This window comes from Hippoglossus stenolepis, chromosome 9, assembly GCF_022539355.2.
Source record: "Hippoglossus stenolepis isolate QCI-W04-F060 chromosome 9, HSTE1.2, whole genome shotgun sequence".
Taxonomy (NCBI): domain Eukaryota; kingdom Metazoa; phylum Chordata; class Actinopteri; order Pleuronectiformes; family Pleuronectidae; genus Hippoglossus; species Hippoglossus stenolepis.
Window position 1 is genome coordinate 17,341,482 of NC_061491.1, and position 21,135 is coordinate 17,362,616.

General features: G+C 41.1%; 1 protein-coding gene across 2 annotated transcripts in view; it reads left to right on the forward strand.

The window, feature by feature from the left end:
• The window catches only part of unc5ca (unc-5 netrin receptor Ca), a 195,818-nt gene that overhangs the window by 130,754 nt on the left and 43,929 nt on the right, over positions 1 to 21,135 (forward strand). For both annotated transcript variants that reach the window (XM_035166060.2, XM_035166061.2), the window contains exons 5-7: positions 17,423 to 17,603; positions 19,934 to 20,101; positions 20,394 to 20,558. In XM_035166060.2, coding sequence (XP_035021951.1) covers positions 17,423 to 17,603; positions 19,934 to 20,101; positions 20,394 to 20,558 — 514 coding nt within the window. The remainder of the gene's footprint in view (positions 1 to 17,422; positions 17,604 to 19,933; positions 20,102 to 20,393; positions 20,559 to 21,135) is intronic.

The window sequence follows — 21,135 nt, forward strand, 5'->3', positions numbered from 1 at the left end:
AAAATAATTGAATGGACATGTTGGGGGTAGAGAGGGTCCATAGATAATATTTGTAATATCAAATAAAGCATTAGATCCTGTGACCACAGCACCAGAGGGATTAAAGTCGTTTTTATCCCGAGCCTTCCTTTGACAAACACGTGTGTGCGTGGCGTGTGCACCTGTGCGATTGTACTTGTGTGTGCCCCTGCGTGTGTGTGTGTGTGTGTGTGTGTGTGTGTGTGTGTGTGTGTGTGTGTGTGTGTGTGTGTGTGTGTGCGTGCGTGCGTGCGTGTGCGCACAGAAAACAATTTATGTAATGCTGCTTCCCCAATAGACCCTTACCTTAATCCTCTTTGAGCTTGGATAGTAAGCCCCACGGCTCATCTCCCATCACATTTTACCTTCATCCTCAACCTCTGTCAGAAATCATCGCCGTAATCCACAGATTAGTCAGCAATCTCTTTTTTATTCCTACTGCCTCGGGTGAATTATTAAAATGTGTTAAGATTATTAAAATGCTGTTGCGACGGTCTATCACTGTGCTGTAATTTACAAATGGAAGAGATGAGGAAGTGCAGCTTTTTTTTGTTGTTTTAGTCGTAAATGTATTGTGATTGTATATCAGTGATGTAGGGAGGGATTAGAATCATTATCTAATGTGTGTACACAGACACACGAGTGAACGCACATAAACTCATGGGCTTTATCCGCCAGCGTCCTTCCCTTCTTGTACTGGATAGCAGCGCAGTCTTTTATTACCACTTTGTATTTTCGAAAAGCGACAGTGTCACACTTGCATACACACACAAGGAGAGGGAGAAAAATACATACATCCAGCGTAAGCCGTGATTTCCGGAGCCTTGGGAGGCTGTTCATCCAGTGATAAGCCGTGTCAGTAAATTCAGGCATTAGTCAGAGCCCACAAAGCCAGCAGCCTGTGCAGAACTGCATTGGAAATGTGACTTTTTCTCCTTTGCAGAACCTCAGCAGAATCTATCAGACTTCCGTACAATTGTATTTTCTCTCTCTCTCTCTCTCTCTCTCTCTCTCTCTCTCTCTCTCTCTCTCTCTCTCTCCCTCCCTCCACACACACACGTGAAATCTCTTGCTCAGTTCAGTTTCGTTCGGTTCCATTCGCTGCTTCTGTCTAGACTGAAAAAATATATTTTGTTATAAAAATATTTGCACATAAAAATCCTTCCATCTTTCTTCCTTCCTGCCCGTCTTCCTTTTCTCATGCAATGCCGATTTCAAAGTGCATGCATGGAACTTTTTTATTTATTTTTGTCGTAAAACACTAAAAACCCTGATATTTATTTTGGCGCTGTCGCACAAAGGGAAGAGTTTTGCTATTTCAGCCATGCACTGTGACCGTAACCTCCAGCACTTATGGTACATTCAACCACCATCATCGTCATCATCATTTAAGGAAACTATCAATCAGAATTCAAAGAGGGAAGCATCTCATTACGTATAGTTGCCCTGTGTTTTGTTTCTCAACTGACGACTCAACCTGCAGTATTTCCCTCCCTGCACAGGAAGTGTGTGCTAGTGATCATGTGCAGTTTTAGTTCACTGTGGTCTGAGGTTGGAGTCTTTTAGAAACAGCACTGTGTTCTTTGTGTCTGTGGTATGTAGAGAGTTGAGTGGCTGAGAACCTCCTCTCTTTCATTACCCTTTCAAAGGCTTGGGCTAAAACTATAGGACAGTCCGTCTTTACAGTTAACCCCTTTATTTAATGACCTCCTGGCAGTGGTGGAAATAGTCGCTTTTTTAAATAGTGATAATTTGACTCTTTAGCCGTCACCGCTGCTGCACAATAAGCTGCTCACCTGTTTATTTAAAGGTCAGTGAAGCTCGACTCATTGCCGTTGTCGTGAAGGTGCTGTTATCAGGATGAACAAATGTAACTCACATGAATGACTCCCATTTGCCATTGCTACTTAGTGCAGGTTGCCTCTTAATTCAAAGTCTGTTAATATTAAACTTATCATGTGTCCAAATCGCACCAAATCCGTCGCTGTTCTTCCCCGGGTCCTTAACAACGCTGATGCCAAGTGTGAGGCCGGTAAGATGAAGTGTTCTTGAGATATGCAAGACACATACAGACAGACAGAGGGAGATATCTGTTATTATCTAAATTGTTAGATAGATTAGATAGATCTTCATTACTGTCGTTTTAATTATTCTCAGGCTTCCCCATTGAGTCGTCTCTCTCTCTCTCTTTCCTCACTTTGTCTCTCTCCGTCACCGCCGCTGTCTCTCAGTCTTCCACACGCCCTCTTTGTCTTTCTTGACACAGTTCTGAGACAAAGCTGAGGATTGATGGTGACATGACAGTGGAGAGTGTGCAGCATTGTCAGCCAGCTACCCCTGCTGCCCCTGGCAGGCCTGACAGTGTTGTCATGGATGAATGGACACAGTGTTTTGACACGGGGTGCGACAGTGTCAAATAACAAAACTGTGTTTCTGTTCCGTCAAGTTCTATAAGTCGTGAGACCATGCAAGCCTTTTTCAGACCATGAAAAACCATGAAATGTGTAAAGTTGTGCACATGAGCTTGTGACATTTTCCTTATACTTGCTATTATAATACACAGAACATATAAGGAATTGATTTATTTCTTGCCTCGATGTCCCACTGCTGCCAAGCGTTGTAATATCAATTTATGTTCTTAACTACCAGCGCATTTGGGACCAAGGCTAAAAAATTTTTTAATAAGTCACAGCTTTGAATAATTGCTCCAATTAATTGCTCTTCACTTACGTCCCCATTCAGTGAAGTGTTCTTCAGTGAGTTACTAAAGGAGGTCATTGTCTGTGCAAATAATCCTTTTATGAATCCGACTGTGCTGATGGCACAACATTATCGGATGATGATAGTGTCGCACTGGAGCAGAGAATAGGTTTGTAGTGAAATGTGATCCTCTGCTGTCTGATTGTAAAAAAAAAAACATTGCTTTTATTTTATTCCATTCCATCCACTCTTATCTCTCTCTATGTCTTCACACAGCCATAAAATCTGTTGCTCATTTTCTCAGTTCAGTTTCGTTCTGTTCCACTCGCTGATTCTCTCTAGACTGAGAGAACCTAGTATATATTGTTGCAAGATATGTGCACATTTTCTTTTTTTTCCCTTTTACTTCCTGTCTCTCCTGCAATGCTGATGTATGAACGTTTGTGTAAACATGAAAACACTGATGTTTATTTTGGCGTTCTCACATACGCCGAGGAGTTTTGCTTTTTCAGCCCTGCACAGTGACTGTATGCTCTGATCCCGTCTTCCATCTAACCATGTGTTTAATATTTTCTGTCATATCAAATCAAATAGGACTACTCTTTATGCTGAGCTGTATTAACCACAATACTGCTGACGCCCCTGGAATCGTATTAAAACATTAGCTTATCAAACACTCAGCCAAGAAGCACTTGGGGCTATCGATGTTTTCCTGATTTCAGAAGCATAATTCTTACGGTAGATGGCTGTACAGGCTAAGTGTGACCTGGCAGGGGCCAATGCACAGCACTTAGAGATAAGATGCTCCTGCAGTTCTTCGGGAACAATAATGACTGAATATGCTGCTCATGATGATGTCTGCTGGTTTTAGGGTTTGTAAAATAACTGCTGCAGTTTGACGTAAAGCTATTCAGCATAGTCAAAGATGTGATATCGGTCAATGCAGGTTCATCGTTCGGTTTTTAAAAAAGGTGTCTTTTAAGGTTGTGTTCATATAAACTGTATACACAACATATATTCAGCTCTGCAGGAATCCAATTTTTATTTGATTATTCCTACACAAGATGTGACAAAGGCAACTAACGGAGACCAGCGTTCTGACTTAAAGGCTGGAAAATACAATTTTCCTTGTTTCAATATTTTAAAACTGTATTTGTTTAACTGATAAGAGAAATTACTTGAGATCTCCAGTGGCTAAATCAAACCTGTTGCATTCATCACCTCCATTACTGAACTCTTACTGCATAGAATGTCCTGCATTTGCTCTGACATTTGGCATTTCACATATAAATCACGTTTTGCAGGATGGCCCAACTGAAAGAGGCTGTTACTTGAGTTTATTTTTTTATTTAAAAAAAAAAACATGTCTTTACCTTTGACTGTACATCATCAGAATGCAACATACAGGGAGGTCTGCGATAGTTCAGCTGACCCAGCTAATAAAGCAAAGCTGATTCTGTTATTGGGTGGTTTTAATAACACTGGAGAGCTGGAGAGTCAATTAAAAAGGATTAGCATGTCCCCAATCAGCTCAGAGCCTCTTCATGCTTTAATGATTATGGAGTGTCATCAGCACTCCTACACTGCACAGTGAATCAGTTTTGACATGCGCACACACGCATACACACACACAAGCACACATGTGCACGCACACGCACGCACACACATACACACTATCTCTCTCTCACACACACACACACACACACACACACACACACACACACACACACACACACACAAAATGAACACGTATATAAATATATATGATTCAGTTTGCTTCCCACTAATTACACATGCAGACTCCACGTAACCATTAATTTCATCTTTCTGTGTTAACGGAAAAGTGCTATCCGAATTCAAGTGATTTATTTTATATTAATTCAAATGTAAGAATCATGACATTTAAATACACTGATTTATCTTATTAAATAAGATCATTAAGGAATCATGTTTATTCAGTTTCTTTTCATTCAGACCTTGTGAAAATATCGTGACTTTATAATGACACCACTATAGGTAAGTGAGGTTGAAAGGTTAATGCGTCTTAATGCATTTGTATCTCCTGAATTCCACCTTGAACATGAATCCTTTAAAAAACAACTGGACAAGGTTAAGACTGGACTAGAAGGAGAGATGGGATATTTTTCTTTAGGAATTATAAATTCTTCTTGGAGTGATTCAAAAGGTTGGAATGGAGGAACGGATTCCCTTGATCTTTAAAAATGGAAAAGAGACTTTAGCTCACATCTGATTCAGTTAATGTAAATATTTAATTTCTCGGTGTCATAACCCCAAGTAATCGGGGATAGTTTCTGCAATTACAGCAGATGTAGAATGGTAAAAAAAAAGTCAAAGACAGTTAGATCCGGTTGGATTTGTAGATTGTGAACAGAGAAAAACATTGAGTCAGAGATGACTCAGACTTTACAGGTGTTTCAGGTCATTGTGCTGAAACACTTAAAAGCACTTCAGCAGTCTGCGTCCTGTGGTTTATTTTTCACACTCTCCCATTGCTCTGCATTTTTTCCCCACTGTTACTTTCCAGCTTTCCTTTCACCTTTCCTTCCCTCCTCCTCCTCCTCCTCCTCCTCCTCCTCATCCCTCCTTTCACTGCTGTTGCCGTTTGTGATGTTAAAGTACTTAGTGAACGGGAGGGTTCGGCAGGAAAGGCAAAATACATCACTGTCCAGAGAAATAAAGAAAGCAACAGAGACATTGATACACTGGGGCTTCAACACTTTTACTGCACTGACCCGTAACCATGCATGGGGCTGTTCTATAATTTAACAACCTGTCAGTCATTGCAATGCCTGCTCACAGCGAACAGGAAAGTCAGTTAGGCAACTCAAATCCTATTACTTTTATTTCAGTGTTTTGAAACGGGGAGTCAATTGGATATATTGTGTGATGATCCTCTTCTGTTTTTGAATAATTGTGGGTGAGATAAATTGAGATGTCAATAGCTCTGCATTATGCTTGGATGTTCTGAATCAAACATTGAGTGGTTTGGTGTGTGCACAAGTCTCATTAGGTTTTGTCTGTAGTTGTCATTCAGTGTCTGTTCTGCACAACACCTCCACAGTGAATATTGCCTCGTGGCTTTCAGGGCTCGCACATTAGACAAGACCAAAAAAGTACAGCAGGCAATATTCGAACAGAGGAGGGGAACAATTCTAATCGTTTAATGTCCTACCTTTCAGTTCCTCTACCGCAGGTATTAAGTGTTTGCTTCTTGAACTTCCCCTGCTGATATTGGAGGTGTTGATCCTGATTCCAGATGTTACTGTGTCAAAGTCTGTTTGGGGAAACGTTCTCCAGAAGTGTCTGAGCTGTTGAGTGGATTTGGATGTTTTTCCTCTTGCCTCTTCCTCTAATGATTTGAGCCCAGGGTCTCATTTCAGCTCTCCGTCCCCTAACACTCTCACCCCAAACTGTCATCTCTGTATTTTCTCCCCTCCTCCCTTCAGCTGCCGTTGCTGCTCCCAGTCCCTGAACGTTTTCATCCTGAGACCTCGGAGTCTGAGTGGTTTTCTGTGTGCTCACTTTGTTTTTGATTTTTTTCTTTTCATTCAAACTTCCTGTTTTACTCATGCAGTCTCATTGGGTCTTGTTTCTTAAGTTTAGTGGGCATTGCCCTTCATGTATGGGCAGCTGTGACTCAGGAGTTAGAGCTGGTCGTCCACTGACTAGACGGTTGGAGGTTCAATTCCTTCTGCATGCCGAAGGGCCTTTGGGCAAGATAGTGAACACCAAATTGCACCTCGTGGCTCTGTGTATAGATGTAGTGTGTGTAGGTGAATGGAAACATGATGTGCTAAACTGAAAGTGCTTTAAGAGTATAGAAAAGTGCTATATATAATAAATAAAAGGTAAGAAACTATATGAAATGAAGTTGCCATAAAGAGTAAGGTAAAAAGGAATAAAAATGAATTTAAAATAACACAAAAGCACCAGACTTACAAATCAGACATGATGCTTTCCTATAAAAAGGTAGTGGTTTAAAGAGTGTGTTGGTGAGCCTAATCTCGTCAGGCAGAGAGTTCCAGAGCCTCGGGGCCCTGGCGGAGGAAACCCGGTCACCCTGAGTAACCAGCGTTGACCTGGGGACAGAGACAAGAGCAGGTTAGCCGATCTCAGGTTAACACTGGGAGTGCAGGGAGTCAAGAGCTCCGTGATGTCATTTACACCTGTGCTTTCCTGCAGTCCAGCAGAATCGGCAATAATCGGCAAATAACTGCATGTTTACGTGGATTATTTGATAATGGATGTGCCATTGGTGTCCTACAGTAGGTTGCATTGCCTCCAGCCTTCCTGCTTTGCTCTCTATCTTACGTGCTCTGTTTTATGGTTTTCCATCTTCCACCCCCGAGCCTCTGCTTCCTTTTTTTGCACGTTTTTTTTCTTTTCCATTTATTCACTAACCACCTGCACCACGTTAAGAATTACAGCCCCCCCATCAGTCCTCCGCAGTGGTAGTCCATCTACTTCATCAGCCCTCTCCTGTCTGTGCTCGTTTTCTTTCTCTCCCCTTTCCCTCTCTCCCCCGGCATTCCTTGAATTTCTTTCACTCTCCTTGTTTTCCCAAGTGTTGGGCTGAAAGGATTACCTCAGTATATCTTCCCCATCTATTCCCTTTTCTCTCCATTCAGCACCTCAGTCTCTCTCTGTACCCCCCTCCATCCTTCTTTACCTAATTATGGACATAGCATGGAGCCTCCAAATCGCTCATTCTCCCTCAGTCTCCCTTACCTCCTCATTACCTTTTCATTCCTACTTTTCATTCCATTGCTCACACACTCTCTCGTTTCTTCTGTCGCTCTCTCTGTGGACTCCCTCTCTCCCTTCCTCTCTTGATTCCTGTCCCCGGTTGACATTGCCGGGTTAGCTTTAATGGATCACCCATAGATATCTGCTCCTAACCTGCACTCCTCGTTTCCTCCTCCTCCTCCTCCACAATAATCACTGCCTTCCCAACTCTCGCTCTCCCTCCTTCACCGTTGCCTTGGAAATACCTTTTCTCTATCCAGCCCTCTCTTGAGATTGTTCCCCATCCATCTCTCCCTCTCTCAGTCTCTCCCCGCTCTTGAATGTCGACATGAGAGGGTGAGTCTAATAGATCACTGTGAAGCATCTGCACCTGTGTTAAATCTCAGAGGTAACACCGTTTGTGTGTGTGTGTGTGTGTGTGTGTGTGTGTGTGTGTGTGTGTGTGTGTGTGTGTGTGTGTGTGTGTGTGTGTGTGTGTGTGTGTGTGGCAGCATGTGTGCACCCAAGAGAAGCCAATGCAGGGTTTCTGTTCAGCACATCTGTGACCTCTTTTAGTGCTGAGCAACTTCTTTGTTTTGGCTCTCCTTTACCGTTTTCTCCTCTCCTCTCCTCTCCTCATTGCACCTGCTTCTACTTTATCCCTCTTTTTCTTTCTATCATTTATAAGCTGACATCACAGAAAAAGGAACCATTAACTTTGGGATTTTATTTTAAGTTTACAGCGTGTTCTTCATTTACCTTTCTTAAAGTGCTGACTCTGAAAAACAAACGCTGCATTATGATATAATACGTGATATTTAGAGTCACGTTCACAAGCACAAATCACAGCTTTGTAAAATAATAATGTAGGATACCTTTGTCTCGTGCATCATTCAGTGGACGTGTACCAAGGTGCAGTTTGTAGTGGTTATAAATAGGCTTCTGTAGGCCTGTCCTAGTCCAACTGGGTGTCCTCCTGTGTCCCAGTTCTGTCTGTGTGGGACACCTTGGAGGGCGCTCTGCTATTCCACCCGCTCCGCTGCACATTGGGGACTCTTTCTCTTATATCCTGTAGGTACCGCTCCCTCAATGCTCAACCACATTTTAATTTATGGTGGTACAACTCTTTTAAGAACATCCACAAAGTCCTGGATCACAAAGTGTTCTCTTCTCCTGCCCACACATTGAATTATTCTTTTTCACCTTTCACACTTTCACCCCTACATGCATTTTTCCTGTTGTAATATCAAGTTATGCTGTACTCGGCACTGCCTTATTTTTTTTATTCTCATCTCTGTACAAACTGAAAGGTCTGTGCTTAAGACGCATTGCAGAATAATAAGAAGAAAAAAAATTGTATTATGTAGAAATATTGATGTAATATTTAGAGAAACCTGAAGGGTGTTGGCAACCATTCTTTTCAAATTGTCTTATAACACCTGTGTCTTGCTCTTTCAGTGGAAATTAAAATAGATTAAACTTGCTCTAGATATATTTCTGGAAAGATACATATTAGTATGGGATGATTGTCAATGGCGGCCCAGTTATGTCACTGTGGTTAATTGGGTCTTTATGTCACTTCCCTGGATCTAGTTAATTAAGCTGTCAGAGCCTCTGAATTCCCATGTTGGCATTTACACACATAGGAACTGACACACACACACAGACACACACACACACGCACGGTCCTTATTGTAACCTGCACAATCTGCCCAGTCTGCCCAGTCCTGGCATGTATTGTATTGGAGTGGTGTTGGTGGCTGTAGTAAATTCCCAGCAGCAGCAGTGGGCAGCAGGATCGTCCTAATCACCTCCCAAGTGAGGATGCAGACAGAAACACCAGGACATATGGCCAATTAAGACAGGGATGTGAAACGGCACAGATATACTGTAGGTGACGGAAAATCACACTTCACACAATTAATGCAATTCAGTGACAAGGTTATTGTTAACAACTGTTCCTCGCAATGGCAGACACACTTCATTTTAAAAACAGGCTGGAAACAGATTTTCTCAGGGATGTAGTTCTTATTTGTTGTTTTGTTTCTTTTGTGTCTCATCTTATCCACTCGTCTCTTTGCACAATACCTCCCTGTTGTCTGTCTGCCTGCCTGAGAGACGTCCTCACCTCAGCATTGATTGGCTTCATTATTATATTCCTAAATCACGAGTTATTTAATGGCAACTCAAATGGAGACTTTTTGCCCATTGCCTCTCCATGTTAGATTTTCCTATAACCTTTGAGCTAATCCTCCCTCAGAGATGACACCAGTGGAATCATGCGTAAAGTTGCTGCGTCTATTTTGGAGTTAGAAAGAATACAAATACAGAATGTATGTCTCTGTACCCTAAGAATAAAAATGCATCGGCTTGGAAGTGAAGTGAGAGTCATGACAGTGAGGATGAGAGAAAACTAACACAAACACATCTCACATGTTTGCTTCAACTTGTTTTGTCAAATTTGTTATTTCATGTTTAGTTTGGAGTTAGTCGGTGTAGTTAGGATTCTCTAGGTCCAATTTGGGAGAAACCAGGTTATAGGATTACCATTTTACATATTTTCCTTCGTGTTGATGGGTTTTTAAACCCTCATTCTGATGATTGGACGAGAAATCAAAACCTTCCTAAACCACAATGATCTGTGGTTTTATTTCAGTATTATTCAGTATCATCCACAATACAGTCACAGTCCAAATATTGACAATAAAAGACGAAAACAATATTCATTCCATTGGAGACATTTAGACACTGATTTCACTTTAAGTGTTACATTCACTCGATACTGAGGGAAGCGATTTAAGACAAATTGTTTTTGTTTTTCCCGTCATGATGGTTACTCTCCTGTAATTGTCTGAAACAACAAAATCCTTTTTGTTTATCTTATCACAATGAGCTAATTGTTTTGTCTAATATCAATGTGCACACACACACACACACACACATTATCTCCACCATATTTGTGTGCGCTGTTTGATTAAATTTCTATTAGCTCTCCTCGATTGAGTTTGAAGATTGTTGATTAGCCAGTAATAGCCTTTGTTACTGCACTAATGAATAGCTTGATTACTATTCTTATTAGCTACACATCAGGAGGTGGGTGACGTGTGTTTGTGTGTGTGTGTGTGTGTGTGTGTGTGTGTGTGTGTGTGTGTGTGTGTGTGTGTGTGCGTGTGTGCGTGCGTGTGTGTGTGTGTGTAGGCGTGTGTGGCATCTGCTGGTATTATTGTCTGATAAACACACACAGACAGTTATAACCAATCGTCTGGGTCTGTGCCAAGAAAGCTGATGGCAGCAGAAGAGAAAGATAGATGGTCGGCTCTGCCAACATCCCTCATCCTCTTTCTCTCCCTCACTTTGTCTGTGACGATGCCTCTCAATATGTTTTCTCCCACCTGCTCTCTGTTTCTCCTGCCTACTGTCACTCAACTATTGTCCTCCTCATAATTCCTCCATCCCCTCCATTGCGTTCCGCTTACCCTCCCTCATCTGCGCTTCTCTCTATCTGTTTGTTTCTTGCCTTTGTTCTTCAATGTCCTCCTCATCTCCTTTCTTGTTTATCTCTCCTCCAGTTTATTTTTCTGCTGGCTCGACTGACCGGGATCTTGAGAATTGGGTTGGCATTTTGTGTATTTGTGTGTGTGTGTGTGTGTGTGTGTGTGTGTGTGTGTGTGTGTGTGTGTGTGTGTACACGTTTTTTAAATTGTCTATGTGAGCATAAAGGTGTGTGTGTGTGAGAGTTTGATAATGGAAACAAGCGTGCCAATTACAGTGATGGTTCTCTAGATGCCAGTCAGAGCCCATCATAATGAGTGTGGCACATCTGCCCGTGGTCTATATGCATATGTGTATCAGAGTGTGTGTGGTGGTAGAGGGGGCAGGGGGGGCGTGTGCAAGAGAGTGTTATGATTGGGATAAGACAGCGGGACTCGGGATGTGACGAGACTCTGTGATTCTATAGGAACCTGGTAGATTGAATGATTCAGCCCTGGGTGGGAGGCAGATTGGAATGGGAAATGAGAAATGTAGATGTCATACAAGTTGTACAAATCTAGACATAAATGAAACAATAGACCACCTCAGCACGTTTACCAAAGACGATTCCAGGAATCTCAGCTTTAGTGTTGGACTCTGGGTGTGAGGTTATAAGAATGTCTTGCTTCTCAAAGTAAAACACCAAATGAGAGAAACTCTAGTCTTAGCTGATTTTACTTTTAGACACTACAGCTCTGATTTAAAAACAAACCAGGCCATTTGTTGTTCATATGATATTTGACTTTGTAGCAATTGAACAGAATAGAATAGGATTGGAAAGCCTTTATTGTCATTGTATTGAAAAAACTCTGAGCGCTACTTCTGGTTGGTGCATAAAAGTTAAGTAAAAGTTAAAACAACCCATTTCTCACATATCAGAGTTAAAACAAATACATAATACAATAAATATAAAGTCCTATATAGCTGCTTTTAGCAAATAATGTACGATTTATGTTACATTTAATATTTTTTAGGTACTCAAAGCACCTAGATTGGGAAAGACTAGTCGTGGAAAAAGTCAAATATTGTCTGTAGGATAGGACACAACATTTTTACATCAGTATCATTTAACTAAAACTTATCCAAAACTTTTGTCAAAGAACTTAAACCTAACAGCCAACAATGATGTTTCCCTTAAAACGTATTTAACAAAAATGTAGTAGATCAACATAATTTCTCAGACATGGTTACGTTGGTAGATATTAAAGAGTGGAGGAGACAACCTCCCACCTAACTCAGGATGCAGTCTTTATATTTTTAGTTGGGTGATTCAGCCTCTCATCACCTCTTCCCTTCTAGGCTAATTCCTCAGGATGATTCATAGAAAGATGTGTCAGGTTGACTCATGCAACAAAAATAACTGCGATTTTATCAGAACTAAAAATGTACAGAAACAAAATTAGATAAACAATAGAATTGGCTCCATGTGGTCCTTTGATTCAAAGAGATTCTGCTCTCATTTCTCTGTCCTTGCGTGTCTTGATCGTCCGTCCACTGACGTCCAACACCCGGAGCCTCAGCTTGCCATGACGTTTAGCCACAGAGCTTTTGGGTGTGGGCAGTGTGGGGTTGGGATTATTAAAATGTGGACAGACACATGGTGCACACTCAGTCCCCGCCCACACCAAGGTAGAGTAATCACTCTGAGAGCTCTTTAACCCACTCATCCATGTCCTTATTGGAATCCAGATAATATAGCTAATCAAGGGGATAATCCTTAGTGACGAACAAATTAACACTTCAGTGATTTACAGGCTCTGACACACACACACACACGCACACACATGCACACACACACACACACACACACACACACACACACACACACACACACACACACACACACACACACGCACACACGCGCACACACACACACACACACACACACACACACACACACTACAGCTACATTTCCTTGCATTCATTTGATTGCAGAATCAGATTTTATTTCTCTATCTCTGGTTCCCTCGTGCTCTCGGTGTGTATCTGTGTGTTTTTGCCCCCTGCTATACTTTGAAAAATTAATATTGTGATTCGGCGGCAGATTCTATCCACCGACAACGTTATCGACTCCCATATGAGACCCTTTGTAGCGGCTCTGCAAAGCATGTCATATTTCAGCATTTGTCATAGATATCCTTTCGCTTTGTTATCTCACTTCTTGCTCTGTGGTCTGCCATTTGTTTTGCTTTTGCAAGATTTATACCGTGTTTCTCTCTTTGTGACACAGTGTGACTATGATGTTCCTGCTCTCAGAAGCAGATATACAGCGACGCGTTTGTGTTTCAAAACATTTTGTGCTGCTCTCCAGTGCAACAAAAGGGGGAGTGTATATCTCTATATCTTGGCCTACTTTTATCTTGCACAGCATGCTACAGAGCCTTTGTTCCACTGCCAAAGGAAGATGCATATCTCAATAGATTGTGCAATACATTAATGCTGCTTTGATATTACACAGCATGACATAGAACATTGGTTCTTAAGTTGCGACAAAGACAACATATGGCTGCATCTACATATTTGACGTCATCACTAACCGCTACGTTTTAATATTCAATCACTTAAAAGGAAGCACGTTATTAACTACTATAGAAACAGAAATCTGCTTTAGTACTCAGGGGCACAAGGGTTCAGATTATACCTTTGGCCAATTAATGTGTCTGTCAAGCAGAGAGAAATGAAAGTGCGTTTGTAATTGATAAGATGAAGCACTTTTCTCTTTGAAAAGAAAGTGTTTTGATTTCTTTGTCTAAAAAGAAAAAAAGAGTGGACTCCTCTTGAACCCCTTTAAAAGCTGGTGTGTGTGTGTGTGTGTGTGTGTGTGTGTGTGTGTGTGTGTGTGTGTGTGTGTGTGTGTGTGTGTGTGTGTGTGTGTGTGTCTCTCGTGTTGTATAGGAGGTAATGCAAGAGAGGCGGGTGACATGGGGGTGAGAGTTAAAATAAGAAATACATATTCTCCCCTGGGGTTGTCTTGATCCAATCACTCCCCATTGTCACACACACACACACACACACACACACATAACCACAGACACACACGGGCGCGCACAGTTGCACCAGCTGTGTCTAATGATGCGGTGGCAGTGATAGTATAACCACCACATGTGGTCTCTTTGTCTGAGTCCAGCAGAGCACACACATCAGTCTCACATGCTTCAACCTTCAGACACCATCAACGACTGCAGCTATTCTCAGTGCATCGTCACACAAGAGCCAACAACTACACATTAATACGCTGACAGTGGAGGTTTGTTTTAGCATTATTTTATTTTGCCAGGAAAATAATCGTACCTGGTTTTCGCTACTTTAAAAACTGTACAAAATGTAAGTGACTTTTGATCACATTATATTAGTTGCACGTATTGTTCCTGTTTGTGGCGATTCCTGATGTGATATTTGGTTTTATTTCCAAATGCCAAATATTTGCTTCATAATTTATGTGCTGTGGTTGAAAGGCGATTTTACACCAAAGCTGCTAAAGCAAGCAGCCGTAGAAAGTGTTGGAGTAAGCAGGTTGTGAGGCAGGAGGTTCCCCAGGTTAATTAGAAATTGACTTCAAATTGCTTTTTTCAAGAGAATGTAGACATGTTTGTCTTCCATGCTGTTGTTGACCGACAGTAAATAAATGGTGTTTGGAGGAAACTAGGAAGGAGAGTAAACTTTGTAATATTAAGCATTAAATTAAGTATAAAACAATTAGGACTTTGATGGAACGGTGGATCAGTGGGTGAATAGAGTTGATACATATTTTTTGTCTATGATAGTTGATAATACTTATATTGTTTTGTCAAGTTGGTGTATTAGAGACAATGTACATCACATCTATACCTACCATCTATTTGGCAACTTTTTAAATGTTGTTAAAACGTTAGCAATCAAATGCAAATCACTCTTTGGTATTTCCAAATGTTTGCACAAACTGTGCCACAGTATTCTGTGATGAATGAATATATAAAAGTCGTTTGGCTTTTTCAAACTTTTCAAACTTTTGCAACTTTTCAAACTTTCAGGAGCGCACTTGAAACAGTAAAACAATGCAAGTGCCCATACTTTTTAAAAATACTGACAATGATACTTAGTATCAATAACAGCCTCCAGCTTACTGCAGTTACTCCACTCCAAATAACTCTCAAAATGCTGCTGTGCATGAAAGCTGTTTTTTTTGTATTTAATAGGATAAACACTATGAATGAATTTTCGTATGTCAAACATCCATCCATCAGCGAATCACACGTGTACACTGACAAACAACCATTCACACATATGGGCAAGTTAGAGTAGTCAACTCACTTTGGAAAGAAGCTGAAGGAAACTCGTGCAGACATGGAGAGAATTATAAAATGAGATGTGCATTTTTTTTTTTTAAATAAAGTCGACAAATAAAGACTTTAAAAAACAATGCTCCATTAAGAAGAAATATTACCGGGACTCTTGTGCCGTGCTGCATTTATCTTTGTCCGTCTGAATCCGGTTTATAACTTTATTTATTCTCATCACAGTGCGACAAATTTCAACTTTGTATTCATGTTCGTATCCCAACAAAGAGCTTTCTCATTCTTCTGTGTGATCACAGCTCTGCTTATTTACCTCTTCTGAACATGAATAGAGATGCATGTTGTTGTTTCTTCACAGCCTCACACACATTGCATTTCTTTTTGTTTGTGTGAAAGTACCTACACAATGTTCTACGTCTACGTGGCAATAATGTCTTTTATATAAGATGTTGTTGTTTGTTTGTCTTTGTTTTTTTCCTCCCGTATAACCTTTACTTTGTGATAGAAACGGAAAAGGTCAAACGGCGTCCGACTTACGATTGAGAATTCAGAGCTACAGTAAAAACCTTTTCGCCCACAATGCACTCCAGAGTCTCTGCAGATCAGGGAGAGAAGCAGGTGGTATAACCGCGGGAGAAGAGTGACAGCCGAGCTTTACCACGGCAGTAAACTGAAGAATAAGACTGTGTTGTCCTCTTTTCTACATCTGAGATTTCCATTTCCTAATGCGAAGGGAGGAGGGAATTAAACAACGCGGCTCAGACATTTATGTGACTGCCATAAAGCTCGGACATGTTGAATTTATGAGGGTTTGGACCAGTAAATACAGCACTCAGGAAATGTGATTAGGCCCATAAATAGGGCAGTTCCCCCACTGTCCTACCCTTCACCCAAACTGTCTCACAAAATAGGACACTTTTCCTTTCTACACTGCCCCCCCACCAGGGTTTCATTCTGAGCAGAATTCTCACTGTAGATAAGGAAAATTACATGATTTCTCCATCTTACTTCATAAACATCTTCCTGTAGCGTCATCATTCATCAGCACTGTTATTATTATTATTATTATTACATCCTACCCCATAATTTCTTTGCTCGGAAATGTGTGATCTACAATCTCAAAGATTTACTGTATGAGAATCATTTTCACAAGAGCTTGTTGGTTACTTACAGGATGAACCATTGGAGAGGACTAGATAATCTTAGAGTCACTACAGAGTCGTCTATCCTTCACATATATATATGTTTTTCTTTATGTATATGAATTCTCAAATGTGACATTACCACCAAGCTTCTGTGTGGAACCATTCAAGAACAAGGTTACCACAGCATCTTATAAATCCTGCCATCCCATCTTCATTTATAATCTGGAAAGGTTGGAAAAACAAGATTATACCAATACTTTACAAAACTGTAATTATCTTCCTTTGCTTCTTTTACTCTCACACTTGGGTTGTTTAAGACAAACATCAATTTAAAAAAAATATAGTTTTTTTTCCCGCCCCATTCTTCTTTTGTCAGCCATTACTCTGAGGGTGGATTAGTTGTGAAAACAAGATTATTATGTTGATGTTATCACCCCCGCTGGAAAGATCTATTGTAGTTGCAGAAATGATGTAGGTTGACAGATAATTGTTTATCTGGTTTAATTTGTTTTTGGCTTCATGACAGAAACAACATTTTCCAGTATTAAAAAAAAGACATTCGGCTCAAGTGTTTCATTATCCAATATTTGTTCTGAACTTTTTCTCTTTGCACATCTATGACAAAGTATTTGCAAAGGGGTAAAAACTGAAAGATCAAGAAGTCAAAAATATGACATGAATAAAGTGTTTAGTTTTACAAGAAAAAATTTACTTAAAAGGAAAAAAAAATTGTAGTTCAAGTGTAAGGTCATAATATTATGAGAATAAAGTAAGTTTAGTCTTTGTGTCACTTGAGAGAGATTGGTAATTGGGATTTATAACTCTGCTTACTGCTTATTTTATAAAACAAAAAATGTTTTCTTCAAATTTTCGGACTTTTTTCTCATTGAATTATGATTTTTTTCCCCTTGTAATTAAAGACATTATCCTCAAAAGTGTTTTATACTTCAATTAGACACACATTGTATATTTATAGTGGCCTTGTTTTCTCCGCTCATTGTTTTCCAGGTGGAGTGGTTGAAGAATGAGGAGATCATTGACCCTGCGGAGGACAGAAACTTCTACATCACCATCGACCACAACCTGATCATCAAACAGGCGCGGCTCTCCGACACCGCCAACTACACGTGCGTGGCTAAGAACATAGTGGCGAAGAGAAGAAGCACGACGGCGACTGTAATCGTTTACGGTAAGTTGCGTGCTTGTGTCTTTGTGTGTGTGAAGAAGACACAACTAGAGACCTTTCTACTTAAAGCTGTAATTAAACTCATTTATCTGAAGTGTATGTGACATTTTATGTGCCTTATATTTAAAGTTTTACCCGTCTGACACTTTTTTAAATGCGAGCTGCAGTTACCCAACATTGTCTGTGATGAGCCAAGCCAGCGCCCATCTGCCACATGAAATTAGCTCTACTGCCATGCCAACACACGCTCTTTTGTGATTGGCCCGCTATTCCCACATCACCCTTAACCCCATCCAATTAAAACCCACCAATCGCACCTTCAGTTTGAAATGAAAGACTCTGGCTTTCCAAACGTCTGCACTTTGAGCGGCCACCAAATGAGTTTCGCAACATATGGCACGAGAACATCTGTGAAAATAGGGATTTGAAGAGGTCTGTTCTGAAGGGTATCGGTTTGTTTTCCGATCCAAGCCCCTCCTGTTAACAAAAACACTGTGAAGAAAAAGGGTTTTTCGCCAGGAGGGAAAACGCCTCGTATGACTCGCTTTCTGTTTTCTTTTTCTTCATTTTACCAAATGCCAGCACGACATGAGGGGATAGGAAACATTTTGAGGAGAAACAATATATAAGGAAAACACATCGCGCATCTCACACAAACAGTGTTCCCCTCGAATATAACACAGGCTCTATTCACTGGGAGGAGTGTTTCAATCAAAAGTAACGGTGCGTGTGTGCGTGTTGGATACACACGGCGAGAGATGGAGTGGTTTGACACTGATGTATCCTCACAGAAATAGATTGTTCAATCTTCTCAGCTGCACAGCGGCCCGGCTGACACTGTTGACAAGGTGAAATAGTAGCGGAGGAAGAAAAAAATAACAGAGGAACATATGGGGGGGGGGATGGAGCAGCTATAGATGGAATGAAGACAGGTGAGGAGGAAGGAAAGGCAGATGAGAAGGAAAAGTATGACAAAAAGTAACTGTTTTCTGAATTTCCTGGCGGATGATTCACTTCTAATTGGATGCTGGGAAGGAAGCAGAGTGGGCACTGTCCACTGGGCTGAGACAGAAGCAGCGGCAGAGGAATTTCAGCCCACGACACCTCTGCACATGTCAACTCTCTGGATGTCCGTGTGACTCATTCTAACTTTCTACCTGATTCCTCCCTTTCCGTCTCATCTCCCCTCGTCGTTGTCTGCACTAACTCTGCCACGTTTTTTTCACTCATGAAATCGCGTCGATAATACAAATTAATGAGACAGAATGCAGGAGCATCTCTCAGAGGTGCAGACACGACTTAAAAAAAACGACTAGGATTCAGAAAACTCAGAAACATTGTCCTTTTTTCATTTTATAATATTTGTTTTTTTTTACTCCCTGTGCGCTCAACAACAAGGGGAAACAATTTTCAAGCCGAATGACAGTTTAACTGTCGGTTACACAACTTAATGTTTCTGCATATGCGTGTCAGTCTGTGTCTTCTATTAGTGAATGTGTTCACAGCAGGGGAAATTTGTGCCACAGCAGCAGCAGTGTAATCGAACGATTGCACAAGGCTGTGTGTGTGTGTGTGTGTGTGTGTGTGTGTGTGTGTGTGTGTGTGTGTGTGTGAGAGTCTGTTCCAACTAAACTTCGACGATCCTGGCATCTGTTAAACACACACTGACTCCGTCAAGACAAATTGTTCAGTAAAACGAAACGACAAAATCACACATTTCTCCATCAGGGACGACACCTCGGATGCGAGATGATTAAAATGACTCAGGATGCACCTTGTGTCATTTAATTTCTTCATCACAGCCATTTCTTGTGAAACATTACACATCCTGAGGTATTTATATTCGTATATATCCGCTGCAGTTTGTCGTGTAGTTCAGTTAAAAACACTTTATTGGTCCCAAAATGAGCAATTTTCATACACAAATACACAACAGTTAATTCATACGCATAAAGAAACAATCTAAAAATAAAATACATCAGCATCATTCCACACCATAAACACACATTATCTCAAAGTGCATTTATCAATTGAAAATGTTCATATCTTTGTTTTACTGCTCTTTATGTGTATAGTGTAATTGCAGGAAAATCTAAAATGTATTCCTGATGGCCTTAGATTGAATTAGTCACAGAGGATATGTGGGGGTCATTGCTTTTATCATTAACCCTTTTGAGAGCTTTGTGGCAGATCTGTATGGTTACCCTTTTTCACCTGATATCTATCTGCCTCAGGGACACACGGTTGGAAACACCTTTGCATACGTGGTGTCTCCCAGATGGTGGCTGTTATATAGTATAGTTATATAGTGACTGATCCGTGTCTCTTCTCAGTGAGCGGTGGTTGGTCAACGTGGACGGAGTGGTCGGTGTGTAACAGCCGTTGCGGTCGAGGCTTCCAGAAACGAACCCGGAGCTGCACCAATCCCGCCCCTCTCAACGGCGGACTGCCCTGTGACGGACAGGCCATCCAGAAACTGTCCTGCACCACACTGTGCACCGGTAATTGTGTTCTATTCCAGCTGAACTCAATGGTATACGCCACTGTATTCACGCTACCATGCCCATATTATACTGAACTGTATCCACTTCTCCTTTGTGCTGTTTTGCTTTATGGCCACTAGTCTCTGCCTGTTTCCCTTTGTGCTCAGATTTCACTTCTATTTCCCATCCTCTGCATGCTACACGTCAGAGGGCTTTGGGGCAGAATGGAGGACATTATTCTTGGCCTCATCTTTTTCACATCCCGTGTCTCAGCTTGTGATTCCTATTCCCTTGCCTCTTTTCCCTCCAGTGGACGGTGTGTGGACCGAATGGAGTAAGTGGTCACCCTGTGGGACAGAGTGCACCCAGTGGAGGAGGAGGGAGTGCAACAACCCAGCCCCTAAGAACGGAGGGAAGGACTGCGACGGGCTCGTGCTCCTGTCCCAGAACTGCACCGACGGACTCTGTATGCAAAGTGAGTTGACAGTAATGGTTCTCTCAGAGACTAAGCATTGACAGGTCTCTTGTATATATATTGAATTTGTGTCATACGTCTTGTCTAACCGTGAAAATGAGTATGCCAGTTTGAACAAACGCATTGCTGTGTCTGCTCCACGTGATATTTGACCTTATATGAGGCAGTTATTGGGCTGGTGAGTGAAGTGTAACAAAACATGATTTAAACCATTTTTAATCTATAACTCAGTATTTTAAATAGTTTTAAAATATATAAATTAAAGCAGAGGTGGGAAACCTCTGGGTATAATAACATGTCCTTCACATCGATCCTTTCTGGCTGCATGTCAGGTCACAGTCAGGGTGAAGGAAACACACTGTTTCGTGTCATAGCGACTGTCAAGAAAAGTAGATGGAAAGTGTTTTGTTTCCCAGAGAAAAGAACCAAAAATAAACACAAGTTGATGTTCCTAGTTTGCAGGGACGCACTCAAAGTGATGGAAAAAGGACCATCTCAAGAATCATCATAGCTGGAAACTGGATTGGTTGCAAGGACACTTGCAATACAAAATCAACAAAAAAGAAAAATGTTAAAA